The sequence below is a fragment of the Choloepus didactylus genome, chromosome 11, assembly GCF_015220235.1.
Source record: "Choloepus didactylus isolate mChoDid1 chromosome 11, mChoDid1.pri, whole genome shotgun sequence".
Taxonomy (NCBI): Eukaryota; Metazoa; Chordata; class Mammalia; order Pilosa; family Megalonychidae; genus Choloepus; species Choloepus didactylus.
Genome location: NC_051317.1, coordinates 61,950,709 through 61,968,361, shown reverse-complemented (window position 1 = coordinate 61,968,361; position 17,653 = coordinate 61,950,709). Strand labels below are relative to the sequence as shown.

At 41.3% G+C, this 17,653-nt stretch overlaps 2 protein-coding genes across 2 annotated transcripts in view; one reads left to right on the top strand and one right to left on the bottom strand.

Moving 5' to 3' along the window:
- Positions 1 to 201: 201 nt before the first annotated feature.
- Positions 202 to 3,505, top strand: LOC119506033 (ferritin heavy chain-like). Its single transcript, XM_037798939.1, has 2 exons — positions 202 to 229; positions 2,931 to 3,505. Exons 1-2 carry the CDS (start codon positions 202 to 204, stop codon positions 3,503 to 3,505), a joined length of 603 nt encoding a protein of 200 aa, XP_037654867.1.
- An 8,744-nt stretch (positions 3,506 to 12,249) lies between these two features.
- DNAJC21 (DnaJ heat shock protein family (Hsp40) member C21) overlaps positions 12,250 to 17,653 on the bottom strand; it is a 55,270-nt gene continuing 49,866 nt past the window's right edge. Inside the window, exon 13 of the transcript XR_005210942.1 lies at positions 12,250 to 12,386. The gene's annotated coding sequence lies outside the window, so the exon portion shown is untranslated. The remainder of the gene's footprint in view (positions 12,387 to 17,653) is intronic.

Genomic DNA, 17,653 nt, shown 5'->3' with positions numbered 1-17,653 from the left:
AGAGAGCAAGGAATCCAGTCTTGGTGGTCTAGACCACAATCCAGGTTCCCAGGACCCCAGAATTCCCTGCCCACATGGCTCCAGCCCACTTCTAGGGCCACATGGGTCTCCTCCAGGGGCAGCTGGTTGCAGGGGTTGAGGAGTGTGGGCATGTGAGCTGGGATTTCTACATGAATACACACAAGGCCCTGATGGTGGAGGATGGAGCTGAGGGTGGAAACAGATGAGGGTGAGGGGTCAGGGGCCAGGGCTCCCCTTGCCACCAGTTTCTGTTATCGAATCCAAGGGATAGGAGAACTTTAAATGAGAAGCTGGCCTTTCAGGTCACTGTAAAGTTATAATGATCAAGGTAGGAAGAAAAAGTTTAATAGTTTCTTAGCTTGATTTCTAACTTTTAAATATGCAGATGTATGGTACACAGGTCTCTATTTGTTCTCTTTCCCTAGGCTCCATAAATGTTAAGTGTATATTTGCACTTAAATTATGACTTGAAGAAAGGTTGGGATTTAGAAAAGCAGAGAGGGGAATGGGAGGTTTCAGATGGGTGGAGCACAGTGAAAAAAAAAAAATAGCCTGTTAGTTTGGCTCCCCCTAGGTTGTCTTTTCTCTAACTAAACGTTGTTAAGTATCATTAATTAATATCCATTCTATTCTAGAATAGGTGTTCCTGAATTTTTTGGCTATTCCTGACAATACCCAATTTTGAGTTCCCACTGCCCTTTGCATGCTCCTGTCCAATGTGACCCCTTGAAGTGAAGCATCCAGAATTGACCACTGCCTGGAGGAGAGCAGGGCCTCCCCTATTCTGGACATTGTCTGACTATTAACACACTCTAAGGCCATCAACAGCCCTCCTGTTTTACTGTTCTTTCACCCAGATTCATATTGAATTGCTATAACTCAAACCCTAACTTTATTTCCTTGTCTTATGATTAAGCCATGAATTCCTTATTCTATTTCATTCCAGTTGCATTTTTAATGCAACAGAGATATCTTTCAATTACCTGCTTTTATTTTTTCTGGAACATTGTGGATGCTATTTTTTTTATCTGGAGTCCACCATCCCAGGCCTTTGTTATCACCCCCTGTCGAGGCTCTGGTTTGACATCTTCCCAGGAAAGCAGTGTGGTGTGAAAGAGCTTGGGGTTTGGGATCATGCAGCCTTAGTTTCAATGCCCAATTCTGCCACTTACTTTCTAGTTGTATGACCTTGAGCAAGTTACCTGACTTATTTGAGCCTGTGCTTCCTCCTCGATAAAAGGAGGCTAACAGTACTTTCCTCACAAGCTCAAACAGGATACTGTATGGGAAGTGCATGGCACATATGGTGGTTTGAAGTTGTATGTACCCCAGAAAAATGAGTTCTTAAATCTAATCCATTCCAGTGTCTGTGAACCCATTGTAAGTAGGACATTTTGATGAGGTTACTTCAGTTAAGAAGGTATGGCCTAGTTCAATCAGTATGGGTTTTAATCCTATTATTAGAGTCCTTTATAAATGGAGTGAAATTCAGGCAAAGAGAGAAAGCCACTGGAAGCAAGAAGCTGAAATTTGACAGAACCTGAAAGAGATGGAAGAGACCAGGAGACACCGCCATGTGCTTTGTCATGTGACAGTGGAGCCAAGGATCACTGGCAGCCAGCTCCAGAATGCCAGTCTCTGGGAAGAAAGTATTGCCTTGATAACTTGATTTGGACTTTTTTTTAGCCTCAAAACCATAAGCGAATAAATTTCCATGGTTTAACCCAACCCATTTCCTGGTATTTGCTTGATCAGCCAGGAAACTAAAACAGCATGTAACAGACATTTGATAAATATTAGTAAAATGCTTTTCACCTTTTTAGTTACTACAAAATTTCTATAAATCATCATAAAGAATGTATTCATTTTCTATTACTGCATAATAAATTGCCACAAACTTAGTAGCTTAAAACAATACCCATTTAATAGCTCATAATTCTGGAAGTCAGAAATCCATCCTAGATCAGTTGGGTTCTTTGCTTTTGGTCTTTCAAGACCAAAATCAAAGTGTCAGCAGGTCTAGGCTCTTATCTTGAGGCTGTAGAAAAGAATTCCTTTCCAAGTTCATTCAGTTTTTGTTGAAATTCCATTTTTTATGGTTGTAGGACCGAGGTTCTTGTTCCTTTGCTGGCTGTCAGCCAAGGGCCCCTCTCAGCTCTTTAAGGCCAACCACATTCCTTGACATCTTCCTCTATCTTCAAATCCAGCAATGGGGCATCAAATCCTTCTGGTGTACCTGAATCTCTCTGGCTTCTTCTTCTTCCATCTGTTGGGAAAATTTCTGCTTTTTAAAGGGATTTGGCTGATTAAAGCAGCCCCTATCTTATGGCCAACTGTGTTATGCTAGAGTGAAATCTCTTCATATTCGTTGGTTCTGTGAATTAAGGCAAAGAATCTTGGGGAGCCATTTTTTTTAAAATTCTGATTAACACAAGATTAAAATTCTGGAAATAAGTAATATGTGCAGCTGGTATGAAATACCAAAAGTACAAAAGGATATGTAATGAAAAGAAAATCTCCCACCTTCACCTCCTCTCCCTGTCACCTAGTTCACCTCACCATGGGCAGCCACTGTTCTGACCGCTCTATCACTATATAACCCAACCTTATCATACATTTATACCTAACACTCTATCTTGTATTCCATTTCAGAATATAGAAAGGCTTATTATTTTCAATAACTATATATTATCCCATTTCATAGTTGTATCACAAATATTAGCTATTAATGGATGTTTAGGTTATTTCGAATATTTTACATTTACAAAAAAATGCTGCAATTAAAATTCTTGGGCCGGACGTCTTCGCAGAGAGTTGATGTTGTTTCCTGCCTCCACAATGCTTGAACAGAACCTGACTCTTGCCTGAGCCTGCCGGCCACTCTGAGCAGCCCTCTGCCACCTCTCCAGTACCGTGCAGCTGCCGCCTCCTCCCTTCAACCACCTGCCATGATGACCACATCCCTGTTGCAGATGCGCCAGAACCCAGCAAGGACTCAGAGACCACCATCAACCAACAGCTCAACCTGGAGCTCTACGCCTTCTGTGTCTACCTGTCCATGTGTCACTACTTTGACCATGATGATGTGGCTCTGAAGAACTTTGCAAAGTATATTCCTCACCAATCTCATGAGGAGACGGAACTTGCTGAGAAACTTATGAAACTGCAGAACCAACGAGGTGGCCGAATCTTCCTTCAGTATATCAAGAAACTAGAGCAAGATGGCTGGGAGAGCCAGCTGAATGCAATTGGAAAAAAAAAAGATGAATCAGACACTACTGAACTGCACAAGCTGGCCACTGACAAAAACGACCCCCACGTGTGTGACCTCATTGAGACACATAACTTTAATGAGCAGGTGAAGTCCATCAGAGATTTGGGTGACCATCTAACCAACTTGCGCAAGATGGGGGCCCCAGATTCTGGCTTGGCAAGGTACCTCTTTAACAAGCACACTCTTGGAAACAGTGATGACAAGACCTAAACCTTATGCCAGCCTCTCCAGAGCCACAGGGTGACTTCTGTGGTCACCACAGCAGTGCATGCATGTTGGGTTTACCTTTACCTTTTCTATAAGTTGTATCAACATCCACAATGTTCTTTCAAATTACTTCAAATAAAGTAATTTGTTATCAAAAAAATTATTGCACACAAGTGTGACAGTATCTATAGGATACATTTCTAGAACTAGAATTTAGGAGTCAAAAGTTACATGCATTTATGATTTTTACAGGTTGTCTACTTCCCATACCCTTTCAACAGAGAATACTTTCAAACTGCTTGAATTTTGCAATCTAATAAACTAAAAATGGCATTCTGTTGCCAGTTTAATTTGCATTTATTTCATTTAAGTGAGCTTGAGCATGCTTGTCATTAGATAAGTAAGACGTATTTCATTTTCATGTCCTTTGCCCATTTTTATACAGGGTTTCTGATCTTTTTTATTACTTTTCAGAGAATCTTTATATATTAAGGAATTTATAAAGCTGTAAACATTTTTTCTAAATGTATATGCCTTTTAAATTTATTTCTGGAATTTTTCAAGACAATATATATCATGTATGTTTCAATTTATCTGTCTGTTCTTTTATTGCCCCACTGCTTCATATACACTAAGAAAGTCTTCTTCACTTTAATATTGTTTTTAAAATCTCTCATGCTTGTGCTACCATAGTTATGGTTCTGCTTTTTCACAATTAAATGTTTGATCTATGTGGAATTTATTTTGCTTGAAGATGTGAAATTAAGGAATCCAGCTTAATTTTTTTCCGGATAGCTTACCATTTGTCTTGACACCATTTATGAAAATCCCATTATTTCCTTAATGATAGGCAATGTGACATTTATTATCTATCACATTCCTATGTGTATTTGAGAGTTTTCCTGGGCTTTCCAATATACCTTTGAGCTGTCTATTTGTGTACTAGAATGCTTTTTCAGAATTTTTCTGGCAATTCTTAGTCCTTTAGTCATACATACTTTAGAATTAGCTTGTTTATTTCTTTTAAAATACCTATTTTTAAACACTGGTGTTGCATTGAATTGACAGCTGTTTCCATCTCCCCAGGGATCCCAGGGACTCTCCCGCTGCCAGCCTTGCACTCTCCGTTCCCACTGTTCCAGCACGGTATTGGTGGCTTTGCCTCTTAGGTCACGCCACTTACTTTGGAGAACCACACTCCACAGACTCCACCTAAGAACTCCAGCATCCGGAGTCCTTTTCTGGAATCTTCTTTGACCCCCATTTGACCTCCACTAAATTTGGCAGTCCTCACTCACAAATTGTCCTCAAAACAGGACTACTCCCTCCTACCTAAAGGGACTGGCTTCAGGGTAATCAAAGCATTCCTGATTGGACCAGGATGGATACGTGACCTAAGCTGGGCCAATCAGATAATCTCTCTTACAAGGCTATGATCTAAGAAGCGTTAAGAACTGGAAGTTGAGTCCCTCCAGTAGCAGTGTTCTAGAAAGTTCTACAGCCACCCCCTGCTGCTGTGGCCTGTGGAGCTGCTGCTCTGCTTCCAGACTACACTCTCTCCTCCAGGGCAGGTGGGTACAGGGGCAGGGAGGGGCTAGACGAATCCATGAGCCTCCCCTTGGAAGTAAACAGCAGGAATGGGAGAATTAGTGAATTGCTCCCATGATCTGTATGTTCTAGTTTGCTAACACTGCCAGAATGCAAAACATCAGAAATGGATTGGCTTTATAAAAGGGGGGTTATTTGGTTACACAGTTAGAGTCTTAAGGCCATAAAATATCCAAGGTAATGCATCAACAATCGGGTACCTTCACTGGAGGATGGCCAATACCATCCAGAAAACCTCTGTTAGCTGGGAAGGCATGTGGCTGATGTCTGCTCTGAGTTCTGGTTTCAAAATGGCTTTCTCCCAAGACATTCCTCTCTAGGCTGCAGCTCCTCTTCAAAATGTCACTCTCAGTTGCTCTTGGGGTGTTTGTCCTCTCTTAGCTTCTCCGGAGCAACAGCCTGCTTTCAACAGCCATCCTCAAACTGTCTCTTATCTACAGCTACTCTCTTAGCTTCTGTGCATTCTTCAAACTGTCCCTCTTGGCTGTAGCAAGCTTGCTCCTTCAGTCTGAGCTTATGTAGTGCCCTAGGAAACTAATCAAGGCCCATGCTGAATAGGTGGGGCCATCCCTCCATGGAAATTATCTAATCAGAGTTATCACCTACAGTTGGGTGGGGTGCATCTCCATGGAAATACCCAAAGAATTACAATCTCATCAACACTAATATGTCTGCCCACACAAGATTGCATCAAAGATAATGACATTTTGGGGGACATAATACATTCAAACTGGCACACTGCACTAGTAAAATGTGACTTTGATCCTCCTATAAAATAGGAAAGTTTTGGGAAAAATACAGCTGGTAAATTTCTTTTTTTAATTAACCTAACTCCAAGCTCCCCTAACCCCCCAAAGCAGCATGATTTCACTTTAGAAGGTGTTCTAGTTTGTTAATGCTGCAGAATGCAAAACACCAGAGATGGATAGGCTTTTATAAAACGGGGGTTTATTTCGCTACACAGTTACAGTCTTAAGGCCACAAAACGTCCAAGGTAACACATCAGTAATCGGGTACCTTCACCGGAGGATGGCCAATGGCGTCTGGAAAACCTCTGTTAGCTGGGAAGGCACGTGGCTGGCGTCTGCTCCAAAGTTCTGGTTTCAAAATGGCTTCCTCCCAGGACATTCCTCTCTAGCAAGCTTGCTCTTCTTCAGAACATCACTCACAGCTGCACTCCATTCAGTCTCTTTGAGTCAGCATGTTTTATATGGCTCCACTGATCAAGGCCCACCCTGAATGGGCAGGGCCACGCCTCCATGGGAGTATCCCACCAGAGTCACCACCCACAGCTGGGTGGGGCACATTCCAAGCAAATCTAACCAGCACCAAAAGGTCTGTCCCACAAGACCACAAAGATAATGGCATTCGGGGGACACAATACATTCAAACTGGCACAGAAGGGTTATGTCTGTACTGAGGAGGAACTTGTATTCATTTTAGAGCCTGATAGAGCACACTAGACTGGAACAAAGCTCATGGTTTGGATCTGCAGGAGGTTTTAATTGCTCAATTTCTCAAGTGTGTATACAGTGAGCACTCTCATTAGATGGTTTTGAGTAAACACAGCTGAGTCGTGGCTCTGCTATATGAAAGTGCTTGTGGAATAGTCCCATAAACACAGCTGCAAGAAGAACCATGATAAGATGCAGCATTTACAATATCAGACCAAATGGTTTGCTGCTGCCCAGTTTATTTGTTGTAGGACACAACTCAGTGAGTGGCCTCTTATCACATTCTGTTTTATCTGTATGTGCTCCGACTTCAGCTTGGAATTCAATTCAGGAAGTATTTCTTAAGCATGTACTGTGGTTGCAGCACTATGCTAGGGATGGTAGAGAACAGAAAGGAGGGCAGGACCCATGACTGCCCTCAAGGAGTTTACAGTCTAGTTAAAGCCTATGAACTGGCATCAGGGCAGCTATGCACCAGGCTGAGTGCTCTGCAGGTAGCATCACTTCAATCCTCACAACCCTTTGCTTAGTGTTCTAGTTTGCTAATGCTGCCAGAATGCAAAACACCAGAAATGGATTGGCTTTTTATAAAGAGGGTTTATTTGGTTACACAGTTACAGTCTTAAGGCCATAAAGTGTCCAAGATAATGCATCAACAATCAAGTACTTTCACTGAAGGATGGCCAATGGTATCTGGAAAACCTCTGTTAGCTGGGAAGGCATGTGGCTGGTGTCTGCTCCAAGTTCTGGTTTCAAAATGGCTTTCTCTCAGGATGTTCCTCTCTAGGCCACAGCTCCTCTTCAAAATGTCACTCTCAGTTGATCTTGGGGTGTTTGTCCTCTCTTAGCTTCTCCGGAGCAAGAGTCTGCTTTCAACAGCTGTCTTCAAACTGTCTCCTATCTGCAGCTACTCTCTCAGCTTCTGTGCATTCTTCAAAGTGTCCCTCTTGGCTGTAGAAAGCTTGCTCCTTCTGTCTGAGCTTATATAGTGCTCCAGTACTTTAATTCAGACCCACCCTGAATGGATGGGGCAACACCTCCATGGAAATTATCCAACCAAAGGTCTTGTCCACAGTTGACTGAATCACACCTCCATGGAAACACCCAAAGGATTCCAAAATCTAATCAACACTAATATGTTGGCACACACAAGATTGCATCAAAGATAGTGGCATTTTGGGGGACATAATACATTGAACTGGCACACTTAGGTTCTCTGACAGGCAGAATACTGCACCCCCCTCCCCAAAGATGTCCATGTCCTAATCCCCAAAACCTGTGAACATGTTACCTTTCATGCTGTGCTATTTTGAAATTTTTATGGACCCCAGAAGAGCCAGGATCTTGTAACTCAATATTTTTGGGTGGAACATTTTGATTGAGTGTTTCCATGGAGAAGTGACTCACTCAACTTTGGTAAGAACTTTGGGTTTTTTCCATTAAGGAGTGGCCCCACCCATTCAGGGTGAGTCTTGATTGATTCATTGAAATACTTAAAAGAACTCGAGAGCCAACACAGACCAAGATGTATGGAGATGTTTGGAGTTTGCTCCGGAGAAGCTAAGAGAGGACCCCTAGATGCTTAGAGAGAAATGCCCTGGGAGAACGAGCAAGAATGCACAGGAGCTGAGAGAGAGAAGCTAAGAGAGGACACGCAGATGCTTAGATGCAAGGAGCTGAAGAAGCTAAGAGTGACAAGCCCAGAGACATTTTAGAGAAATCCATTTTGAAAGACAACCTGGGAGCAAAGGACCAGCAGACGCCAGCCAAATGCCTTCCAGCTGACAGAGGTGTTTTGGATGTCATTGGCCTTCCTTCAGTGAAGGTATCCTCTTGTTGATGCCTTAGTTTGGACACTTTTACAGCCTTAGAACTGCAAATTTGTAACCTGAAAAATCCCCTTTATAAAAGCCAATCCATTTCTGATATTTCATAATGGCAGCTCTAGCAAACCAGAACACATGGCAAAAAGGACTTTGCAAGTGTGAATAATTTAAAGATCTTGAGATGGGAAGATTATCCTGGATTATCCATGTGGTTCCCATGTAATCACATGGGTCCTTATGTGAGTCAAGGAAGGAGACGTGACAACAAAAGCAGTGTCAGTGGAGCAGCAGGAGACCATCCACACTGGCTTTGAAGATGTAAGAAAGGGCCACAGGCCAATGAATGCAGGCAGCCTCTAGAAGCTGGGAGGGGCAAGGAAACATTCTCTAGAGCCTCCAGAAGGAACTAGGCTTGATGACCCCTTGACTTTAGCCCAGCAAGACCCATATTAGATTTCTGACCTCTAGACCTATAAGGTAATAACTTTGTTTTCTTAAGTCACTAAGTTTGTGGTAATTAAGTTTGGGTTGTTACAGCAACAGTAGGAAACTAAAACAGCACCATTATGTTCATTTTATAAATGAAGAGGCCAGAGCTCAGAAAGGTTAAGTAATTTACTCAAAGTCACACAGCTTGTGATCGGCACAGCTGGGATTCAAGCCCAGGTGCATTTATTTGCAAAGCCCAATTTCTTTACTTTGAACTACACAGTCCTCCATTTACTACAAAACAATTCAGTGAATTACAGGACAGGAAAAGACAGACTAACAGCAAGTATTAAAGTATAAAGGACTTTTCTTGGTTCTTGAATGTCTATTCTCTGTTGAGGATCCTGGGAAGATTGGTGACATTTCTAAAGCAAAGGAACATCCAAGTCTAAATGAGGCAGGAAAAGTATCCAATTTTTATATGGATTTCTGTTATGTTTGGCCCCTGATACCTCCCTTTTCTAACCACATTGAGGCAGCTGACCTGGGGTCCAGAGACTGGAAGTGGCCAGAACTGCCTCCTGACAGTGGCACCGGGTAAGAGAACTCATGAAATCAAGGAGGGCCGCGTGGCCTCTCGTAAAACGGTGAAGAAATTGAACAGGGAGATCTGGTTCAAGAACAGATTGGCAATTAGGTCATGTTGCTTGGTGCACTGCAAGGGGAAAGGGGTGTTGGAATGGAATGGGAAGTTGGATTTCATAGGCTTTTGTGTGACAAGCACTCTGCTAGGTTATTTGTATGTAATATTTTATATATTTTTAATCATTAACGTATGAAATAGATGTTGTCATCTCCATTTTAAAGAGAACTGAGGCTCAACGATTTCCTGCAATGCATCCAAGTTAAAAGACCTTGTCAACTCTGGAGTTGGAATTTGAACTCGGGTTGAGCTAACATCAAGACCCACACTCTCCCTGCCCAATCCTGTGTATAATTGGATATAACTGTCTCTGCCTTGTTGTTTGAGGTACCTCCAAAGGTTCCTCCCATGCCTACCTTGATTCTCAAACTGTCTTCATTGCAAGAATTTACTTATTATACTCCATTCCATTAGGGCAGATCCTATGGCAGCAGGACAAGGAAGGATCCCAGAGGCAGCTACTAGGACTAGGGTGGGAGCCTGCATTCTGGGCCCTCTCCTGTGGACACACCTCTTGCTACCTGAGGGTTCTGAGCACTGGAGGCCAAGGGGCCCCTGAGTTAAAGGGTCTCATCAGAGAGTGGAGGAGGCACCAAAGGCATCTCTCTCTCTCCAGCTGCGCAATTTTCCCTTTGGGTGACCCTGACTGCAGAATGCCCATATCTCGGCAAATAAATGGCTGCTGACCAGCCTGCCCACTTTTTTTTTAAATGAAATTTTATTGAGATATAGTCAACACCATATAATCCATCCAAAGTAGATAATCAATGACTCACAGTATCATCATATATTTGTACATTCACTGCCACAATCAATTTTAAAGCATTTTCATTACTCCAAAATAAAGAAGAAAAATAAAAATAAAAATGAATACCCAATTTAGCCAATTAAAGAATCACTGGGAGATTGCTCCAAACCTCCCAGATATAGATAAGCCTTTTGTCTATCACTCTTGTTGCATGTTAATTAAATGATTGTCTCTCTTTGTCTCTGAACCTGGGTATAAAAACCAATTGAAGAAACACTTCAAGGAGGCAGATTTGGGAAAGTTTCCTGTTCTGGTTTGCTAATGCTGCCAGAATGCAAAACAACAGAAACGGATTGGCTTTTATAAAGGGGGCTAATTTGGTTACACAGTTACAGTCTTAAAGGCATAAAGTGTCCAAGATAATGCATCAACAATTGGGTACCTTCACCGGAGGATGGCCAATGGCGTCCAGAAAACCTGTTAGCTGGAAAGGCATGGGGTTGGCATCTGCTCTGGAGTTCTGGTTTCAAAATGGCTTTCTCCCAGGATGTTCCTCTCTAGGCTTCAGCTTCTCTCCAAAATGTCACTCTCAGTTGCTCTTGGGGTGTTTGTCTTCTCTTAACTTCTCCAGAGCAAAAGTCTGCTTTCAAAGGCCATCTCCAAAATGTCTCTGTAAACTGCAGTTCCTCTCTCAGCTCTTGTGCATTCTTCAAAGTGTCCCTCTTGGCTGTAGGAAGTTCACTCCTTCTGTCTGAGCTTTTATAGGGTTCCAGTAAACTAATCAAGGCCCATGCTGAATGGGCAGGGCCACACCTCCATGGAAACCATCCAGAGTCATCACCCACAGTTGGGTGGGGCACATCTCCATGGAAAACTCAAAGAATTACAATCTAATCAATACTGATACATCTGCCCACCCAAGATTACATCAAAGATAATGGTGTTTTGGTGGACATAATACATTCAAACTGGTAAAGGAAATGTCAGTCACAAGGTTTTCAAAATCACACAGTCTCATGATAAAAGTATATAGTTATACAATCTTCATCAAGAATCAAGTCTACTGGATTACAGTTCAACAGTTTCAGATATTTCCTTCCAACTATTCTAATACACTAGAAACTAAAAATGGATATCCATATAATGCACAAGAGTAACCTCCAGAATGACCTCTCAACCCCATTTGAAATCTCTCAGCCACTGAAACTTTATTTTGTTTCACTTCTCTTCCCCCTTTGGTCAAGAAGGCTTTCTCAATCCCATGATGCTAGGTCCAGGTTCATCCCTGGGAGTCATGTCTCAAGTTGCCAGGGAGCTTTACATCCCTGAGAGTTATGTCCCATGTAGCTGGGAGGGCAGTGAGTTTACCTGCCATGTAGGCATAGAGAGAGGCCACTTCTGAGCAACAAAAGATGTTCTCTGGGGGTGACTCTTAGGCACAATTATAAGTAGGCTTAGTGTCTCCTTTGCAGGAATACATTTCATAAGGGAGACTGCCCACTTTTGATAAGAGAATTTCTCCTCAAAACTCCTTGCAGTAATTCACCATCTGTGTCTGAGTGGCCCTTTCAAAACACAATTCAAGTTTGGAGAGAAGGCAGATGTATGCAGCACTGATTTTTTTTTAATGTTCAGTGAGGGTGAGAAAAAACTCTGTCTGTGTGACCCCCTCTTCTCCACCCACAGTGGGCATCTCTAACTGCTTTGGCAGGAAGCTCCCTGAGAAGTGAAATGGCTCCATTAGCAGACTGCCAAAAACAGAGCAGGATTGTGCCTCCCAAAGGTGTGTGGGTGTTTACAATGTTGGCTGATGTTGACTTGTTGCATTTTGTTCACTGAAGGTAGCAGGAAGGATCCAAAACAAACAGACCAAAACATGAAATGGTTAAGATATTTTATTATCTGGATTGATATGTTCTGGAGTTACATTAAGTGCCCAAATATTTGGTTGGTCTTGGTCGTGTGGAAATGGTGTGAGACCACTGTGAGGCTCTCATGATGCCCATCGTGAATTTCTGGATGAGACATTTCACCCGGTCTGTCCCCAGCCAAGCACCGACTGCAGCTGTCATAAGGGGACCATCCTGATGTCATCGGCAGATAAGCAAGGACAAACCTATTTGTCATTCAGAAGAAAATGGAATTACACAAAGTTATTTTTAATTCTTTCTCTTATGTTCAAACTTCAGCTCAAATTGATGCTTCTTTGAGAGAATTTATGGCTTTGCCTTCCCACATTATGACATGAGCTGTTCTCTTATATACTGTTAACAGGAATAGAAGCAGATACACTTTCTTAGGAGGGCAATCTGGCAGGGCAGATCAACATTTTAAATGAGTAATCCCTTTGACTCCAAACTTCCCCAACAACTTTTTATAAAAGCATAAAGGTAAGCATAAGAATATCCATCAGAAAGTGATGGTGAAAAATGGGAAAACCTAAATGGCCACCCATAGGGGATTGGTTAATTAAATTATGGCAAATCACATAATTAAACAACATCCAGCTTTTTAAAATGATATTGATATGGACTAGTTGATAACAGAACTAATCAAATGGAAACGCAAGTTAAAAAATAGTAGTTAGAGGACAAGTTGAATTTTGTAAAAAAAATAAATAAATATATGTATGCATATATACACACTACACACACATATATATCTTCCTAGAAATAATCTTGGGAGCGCACATTAAAATGTTTATCTATTTGTGTGGGATTCCAGGTGAAGTTTGTCTTCTTTTTGCTAGTCTCAAATTTTGCAAAGAGCATTTTATCATTTCATTATTTAAAAAGAAGTTTCCAAACTAACAAAAATGAAATCAGCCTTTGAAAACTTGCTGCTCCTTTTGAAAAAATAAGGATTTTTTAAAATTCCAAAATAGAAATATGACAAATTTCCCCTGACAATCTGGTTGCCCCTGACAACCCAGAAACTCAAGCGCATGACTCACTCAAAAAGCATTTCCCAATTTTCAATCTGGCAGACTAGGAGGAAGGTAGCATTGCAAGAACCAAGAACCATGAAGTCAGAGCAAACAGAGGTGCCTTCAAAACAAGTTTGCCAATAAAACAGAGTTCAAAGTAAACCCAAGTGCCTGGGACAAGTGAAGAGTGTCGTGCTCTTGCATGTCACGATAAGGCTCTGCTCCCTGGGCATCAAGCTGCTGGGCTTCCCTGGAACTGCAGGGAATCCTGTGGTCACTCAGGAATCTACCAACCTGGGGAGATTTTTTAGTTGCACTAAAAAATCTGCAGTATTCCTAACAGGGCATGCCAGCGCGACTGCACGCTTGTGGAACCGGGAGCTCATTCCATTATAATACGCCATTGTTGGGTAAAACTGTCGGAAATTCTGCTTCATAAAATGCTGAGACAGTTACCTTTGGACTCACAAAAGCATCAGCATTCTTATTAAAAATGACAAGTACCTGAAGTGATAGCAAGTATATACCATTTTATCTACATGCTAAGAGTTACCTTCTTATTTCTAGAATTGTTCAAAACTTCCTCAAGGTGATATTCAAATGATTTTGAGGACAATGGATAATATGAGCCTCTTCTGTTTTCAGAAGATACTTGGTAACTGAAAGGACATCAATACATCAATGACGTTGGGGCCCGAATGGTTTTAAAGGCAAAGTAATTATCTATACCAATGCACTGAGCCTTCTAACATCCTTAAGGATCACTGAACTTCAAAACAATTTCCATCAGTATCACACAACCATTTGGAAGTAGAATATCATCAGCTTTAGCCTTTAAAATTTGTGTTCCATTTGGATCAGAAAGAATCTCAGTCTATACCACAGCAGTTTCTCTTTTATAAAAAACATACTAAGGAATCGATTTGACCACTTATTTCCCTCCAAATTACCGTTACTTTGTTTAGCTTATTTCACAAGCCAAAGTGAACAATTAACTAAAGAAAATTGTAGTCAGAAGAGATTATTAAAAGCAAAAGCTAAAATTGATGAATACCTGCTAGTGCCAGGCACTTTAATCTTTACAATTCCACAAGGTTGGTCTCACCACTATTTTATAGATTTTTTTTTTTTTTTAAGGCTTAAGTTTAGCTGACTTGTTCAAGACTGTATAGTTAACAGAGCTGAAATCTGGTCTAAGCTCTCTCAGGGTTAAGAATCTATGCCCTTCTAAGCCTACTTACAATTGTGCCTAAGAGTATCCCCTAGAGAACTTCTTTGTTCCTCAGATGTGGCCTCTCTCTCTCTCTCTCTCTCTCTCTCTAAGCCCATGCAGCAGGTGAACTCACTGTCCTCCCCCCTACACGGGACATGACTCCCAGGGATGGAAATCTCCCTGGCAATGCAGAATATGAATCCTGAGGATGAATCTGGACCCAGCATCATGGGATTCAGAAAATCTTCTTGACAAAAAGGGGTAAGAGAAATGAAACAAAATAAAGTTTCAGTGGCTGAGAGATTTCACATGGAGTTGAGAGTTCATTCTGGAGATTATTCTCATATGTTATATAGGTATCCCTTTTTAGTTTTTAGTATATTGGAATAGCTAGAAGGAAAAATCTGAAACTGTTGAACTGCAACCTAGTAGCCTTGATTCTTGAAGATAATTGTATAACTATGTAGCTTACAAGGGGTGGCAGTGTGATTGTGAAAACCTTGTGGCTCACACTTCCTTTATCCATCCAGTGTATGGACAAATGAGTAGAAAAATGGGGACAAAAACTAAATGAAAAATAGGATGGTATGGAGGGATGGAATGTTTTAGTTTTTCTTTTTTACTTTTTTTTTTTTTTTTTGGACTAAGTAAAATGTTCAAAAATTAATTCTGGTTATGAGTGCACAACTATATGATGGTACTGTGAATAACTGATTACACGCTATGGATGATTGTAGCATATGTGAATATATCTCAATAAAACTGTATTTAAAAGAAGCACAAAAAAAAAAAAAAAAAAAAAACAAACAAGAGCCCATACCCCTGTTTCTATTTAAACTTTACCTCTCACTTATGTAACTGTGCACAGGCTGAAAAATGACTCAGTCAGGATGAGAGTCAGTTGTGACAGAACAGGCACAACAGTAGCAGCTTCCATGCTGTGGAAGTTTTATTTCTCTCTCAAAGTGCAGTCTAGGGCACGTAGGGTGGCTCTGCAATGTTAAGGACTGAAGTGCCCACTCTTTAATGCTCTGTCTGTGAGGCTCTGTGGTCCCAGATGGCTGCTACAGCTCCAGCCATTACCTCTTCATTTTAGTCAGCAGGAGGAATGAAAAAAGACATCCCTGAATCTCTGAGGATATGTCCCAAAAGTTGTTTAGATCAATGGCCAGAACCCACAGCTGGCTGCCAAAGAGGCGGGAGGAGGTAATCTTTATATTCCGGGTGACTGCGTGCAACTAAAAAATCAGAGTTCTTTGTCTAAGGAAGAAGGAGAGAATGAATATTGGGAGAAACAAGTAATAGCCTCTGCCACAACGTGCTTACGGAATATGCCAGGAATAACAGGTAGTTTACAACCCCCTTTGTGTATCCTATTAGGGAGTAGGAGTGATTTTCCCCCCTCCCAGAAGCAATAACTTGTATTTTCCTGGATGACTAAATACTTATAATGTAAGCCAGAGTAATGAACTCCCATGTACCTACTATCCAGAATTAGCAAATGCTGATATGTTCCTTCAGATTTTTACAATAAAAAACTGAGGCAGATGAGGTCCCTTTGATGGGCATGTCACAGTTCCATTCCTTTCCCTCCCTTTCCAGAACAATTACTCTTTTGGATGATGTGTCTCTCTCTCACTGATGTTTCTATATTTTCTCTAAACAAATGACAATCAACACAGTATTTTTTTTAAAAATGTATTAAATGGCATACATTTCATTTTCTGTGACAGCTTATTTTCATTCAATATTTTTTCAAGGTCTCTCCACATTGCTATTATAGATTAAGTTCATACATTATTAACTACTCAATCATTTGTAATCTACAATTTATCCATTTTCCTGTTTATGCACATTTAGTTATTTCTAACTTTTCCTGGATATAAACAAGTCAGCTGTGAATATTCTTTTATGTCTCCTTGTACATATGTGCCTGAGTTTCTCTAGGGTAATGTTTAAATGAGCACATGTGGTGACTCCGTGACCCCGCTGGTGGCACTACTTTGGCGCCCAGACCTCCACCAGTGGTGCAGGCAAAGGCCCCTAGGCTGCAGAAATGGCGGGGAGTAGCCAAGCCCAGGAGACACAGCTTGGATGTTTAGTGCTTGGACTGTCTGAGAGTGAAAACCCAGAGGAAGATAGTTAGTGGCAGAACTACTGACAATGAAACCAGTGGAATCAGTGACCTTCAGTGATGTAGCTATCAACTTTACCAAGGAAGAGTGGGCCATGCTGGACATGAAACAGAGAAAGATGTTCAGAGATATTATGCTGGAGAATATCAATCATGTGGTGTTCATGGGGTGTAAGGTCTGCATATCAGAAGTGTTTTCACAGTCAGAACAAGGAGAACTGTGGAGAGAAGGATTAAGACTTCTCCAAGTACAGAGTCCAGGCAGGGAAAATGACCATAGAAAAGAAGAAATGATAACCACGCAACATATCTCTAAGAAGGACACATCTACCAACCAGACAAAGCAGATTTCTCACACTGAAGAGGATCCCCTTGAAAGTAATGATTTGGGAGAATATTTCACTCACTCCACAATGACTGACATGGGAAAGAAATCCAATGTAAACAAACAATTTCAAAGAGTTCTCAATTATCATTCATTCACTGGTCAAAGTAAGAAAATTCAAACTGGATGTAAGTCATATAACTGTCATCTATGTGGAAAAGTCTTCAGAAGTAGTTCTGGCCTTAGAAAACTTGAGAAAATACACACTGGAGAAAAGCCATATGGCTACCATCTATGTGGGAAAGACTCCACTGGTAGTTCTTCCCTCAGACAACATGAAAGAATTCACACTGGGGAAAAACCCAATATCTGCAATATATGTGGGAAATCCTTCAGTCTTTGCGGTAACCTTAGGCAACATGAAAGAATTCACACTGGGGAGAAACCATATGTCTGCAATATGTGTGGGAAATTCTTCAGTCAATGTGGTACCCTTAGGGAACATGAAAGAATTCACACTGGAGGGAATCCCAATATCTGCAAAATATGTGGGAAATCCTCAGTCATGGTGGTAACCTTAGGCAACATGAAGGAATTCACACTGGGGAGAAACCCAATGTCTGCAATATATGTGGTAAATCCTTCAGTCAGTGTGGTACCCTTAGGCAACACGAAAGAATTCACACTGGAGAGCAACAACATGTCCACCATCTATGCAGGAAATCCTTCTATGTACGTGATAAACTTAGGCAACATGAGAAAACTCACACTGGGGAGAAACCGTA

Bases quoted from the DNA above. Each gene is read 5' to 3' on its own strand.
- LOC119506033 (XM_037798939.1), top strand. From the start codon at position 202: ATGGAGCTGAGGGTGGAAACAGATGAGG. The intron at 230-2,930 runs GTGAGGGGTCAG...CCACCTCTCCAG, and splicing joins GAGGGTGGAAACAGATGAGG to TACCGTGCAGCTGCCGCCTC.